This window comes from Sinocyclocheilus anshuiensis, unplaced genomic scaffold, assembly GCF_001515605.1.
Source record: "Sinocyclocheilus anshuiensis isolate Anshui unplaced genomic scaffold, SAMN03320099.WGS_v1.1 scaffold566, whole genome shotgun sequence".
NCBI classification, from domain to species: Eukaryota; Metazoa; Chordata; class Actinopteri; order Cypriniformes; family Cyprinidae; genus Sinocyclocheilus; species Sinocyclocheilus anshuiensis.
The window spans coordinates 2,051,080-2,054,302 of NW_015542410.1; the positions used below are offsets into that span (position 1 = coordinate 2,051,080).

General features: G+C 36.9%; 1 protein-coding gene across 1 annotated transcript in view; it reads right to left on the reverse strand.

Moving 5' to 3' along the window:
* Positions 1–371: 371 nt before the first annotated feature.
* LOC107693374 (CCR4-NOT transcription complex subunit 3-like) overlaps positions 372–3,223 on the reverse strand; it is a 20,541-nt gene continuing 17,689 nt past the window's right edge. The window contains exons 16-20 of the mRNA XM_016492732.1: positions 2,740–2,836; positions 2,451–2,649; positions 1,450–1,582; positions 1,059–1,184; positions 372–481 (exon numbers count right to left, since the gene is read on the reverse strand). Coding sequence (XP_016348218.1) covers positions 383–481; positions 1,059–1,184; positions 1,450–1,582; positions 2,451–2,649; positions 2,740–2,836 — 654 coding nt within the window. The 3' untranslated portion in view covers positions 372–382. The remainder of the gene's footprint in view (positions 482–1,058; positions 1,185–1,449; positions 1,583–2,450; positions 2,650–2,739; positions 2,837–3,223) is intronic.

The following is a 3,223-nucleotide window of genomic DNA, read 5'->3' on the forward strand; positions in this document are numbered from 1 at the left end:
ATATTATAGCCAAACTATAGGCTAAATAATTCATCTACACTGATTTGTATTTGTAATCTTGCTGACAGGGTGAATGTTTTATTTGATGACACTCAACTTCTTTTTTGGCGCAAAAATGCTCCATAAAGTTCTCAGAAAAGGGTGATTTACTGGGGTTAAGTCTGATTGAATGAGAGGGCGGAGTCACGAAGGGAGTGGCTGGTGGGCGGGGAGAATTGTAAAGAGTGGGAGGGGCTCCAGATGCACTATGCACCAGAGAGACATAAAACAGCCTCACACGTGCATCTGGGTCTCCTCCCTGATGAATGAAAGAGAGTGTACATGTGTGTGTTGATTCAGTCCGGAATGTCGACAGTAGTCCTCCATTCTAGTTGACCATCCGTCACTGGAGGTCCCGGTCTTCAAGGTACCTGTACTCAAATGTGAATCCTTCCTTTTTTCTCTGGCCCCATTTCTCATAGTCAAAGTAAATATATGTCCCCTGTAGAAAGACAAAAATAATCAATCACTCAGCATAATTAAGTTAGTAATTATTAAGTTTTATTGACACATACACTTCTGATTAAAAGTTTGGGATAAGTTAAATTTTTAATGGGTTTGAAAAGTTTTTTAACTCTTATGCCCACCAAGGCTGCATTTATTTGATCAAAAATACAGTGAAATATTATTGCAATTTACAATAATTATTTTCTATTTTAATATATTTTACAATATAATTTATTGCAGTGATGGCAAAACTGATTTTTCAACACCCATTACTTCAATATTCAGTGTCACATGATCCTTCAGAAATATCAAGACAGAAAACAGTTGTTCTGCTCATTATTTTTGTGGAAACCATGATACACTCATTTTAGAATTCTTTGAATAAAAAGTTCAAAAGAACAGCATTTAGTTTAACAATGAAAAAGTCTTTGCTGTCACTTTTCATTAATTAATTCAGCATGCCTTTAATTAAATTTCATAAAAACAAAAGCATTTTGACCAAGCATTTTCTTGGCCAAAATATGATGGGCCATAGAGTTCCGAGCAGCGGCTCTTGTTATAGTTATACTCACTTGCTCAAACTCATCAGTGATGGTCTTGGGCTCCTCGTGCCTCTGGAACCACATCATGTACTTGGTGTGGAACCTCCATGATTGTTTTTTCAAGGCCTTGGCTGCTAGATACTGCGCTTTTGTACCCTAGGGAGTGTAAAGCAACAATTTGTCATTCACAGGAAATACGCCAATAAAAACAGGCTGTAATCTGACCGTAATCCTGAAATCACACTCTAAAATCAATATTACCACTATCTATCAATTAAATGCAAGCCATATGTGCTTACTGAAGGACAAAACAACAACCTGTTTGCAATTACTGAGGCTCCACTGGGGGCGTTAACTGTAAAGACGTGCACACACACACACACACACACACACACACACACACACACACACACACACACACCTCTAAGTAGTAAAAGATGAAGAAGAGGGTCTCTGTAGACAGTCTCTGGTAGAACTCCACAGTGTCGGAGTGAGGAGGTGGCACCTGCTGGTGAAAAGGCAGTGTTGGGCAGGGGTTCCTCATCAGGTACTGCCTGTGTGTCCAAAAGAGAGTAAACAATTAAAAAATGATTGATGAGAATACATTCAAAACAAGCCAAATTACCCTGATAATCTGAAATAGGTTAGGGTGAGATAGTATTTTTGTGTGGATTTAATATAGAGTACCAAATAATTCAAAATTAGGTAATTCAAAAATAGATACATTTAATTTATTAGATTTTAATAAATAAATAATAAAAAAAAACATTTATTTTATGTACCTCTAAATACATAAATGCATACCTTTAAAATAAATACATACATACATGCAAAAAAATTATTCAAATAAAAATAATAAAATGAGTAAATGGACCAATCAGTACACTTTGATAAATTAATAAAATGTTTAAACAATTAAATTATTGAATGAGCCATTGAAGTGACAGGTGGAAACAAATTTTATATGAATTAAAACATTTATTTTTAAATTAATTTTTGAAATTGAATTCATTCATTCATTCATTCATTCATTCCAGTGCCTGTTTTATGAGAGCAGATATTATGAAATGTTTGTGCAATAATGTTTCCATAGAATATTATCAAATAAATTGGCAGACTGAAATATTATTATTGATTTACTTATTTAATTTTGATTACTATGGCTCACTAAGTGCCAAATATTTTTCATTTGGAAAAGTACACAAAAACAATGCAAATACTCCTCATTCTGCAATGCCCCAAAACATTAACATTGCATTATACTTTAGAATAAAACAGATTAAAAAAATGATGACAAACTAATGCAAAACATGGTCACATTGTAAAGCAAGTTTCCAGGATTCTCCCAGACTTGGAGGCATGTGACTAGTCACCTGTCAGAATCAGTGAACGCTAAGGAAATGTGTTTGTGTGTGCGCTCACCTGATCCTCTCCGAGTCGGACGGGTGAGGCATGTGCATCCAGGCGGACTCCTGCATGGCTTGCTGGTAGAGTTGCTCTTTGGAGTGGGGGACGGGGCCCAGTGGACACACGCCCAACGATGGGGGGATGCTCACCTCCGACAGAGCAGACTGAGGAGCTGCAGGAGTGCCTGAAGGGGCCGTGGAGCTGGGAAATATATCTAGAAGAGGATGAAAGAGAGAATGGAGCCAAACAACATAGAAAATAGTGCAAGATAAGCTGAGAGTAATGATTACTTGTTGATACTTACCACTTGAGATATGTAGTGCAGACAGCTCTCCTTCTAACCCTGAGCCCTGGGCAACCCTCTCTGCCATCGACTTTAAAGAGCTTGGAGGCTCCTGAGGCTGGAGAGTGGAGAAAAAAAAAAAAAGAGAACACACTTTGAAACAATGGTCAATTAAAAGTTGACTCTAGTGCTCTAGCATGTTCTTAAAACAGTGCCATGGGCAAATAATTAGGGATGATGAACAGTTCCTATGCATAATCGCTTCCAAGAAACGATTATGCATAGAAACAAGGAAGCTTTATAGTGACAACAGAGGCAAATCATAAAATTAATAACACACGGGCATATACAGATCATTTAATGGATTTTACAAGAATGCCTAATAAAACCAAGACATAGTTGCATGCATTCAAATTAAAAGTACCCAATGCAGTGTTCACTGCTCCCTATGCACACTGAGCAGGGGATATGTATAGAATTTAGAATGTAAGAGATATTTTGATGA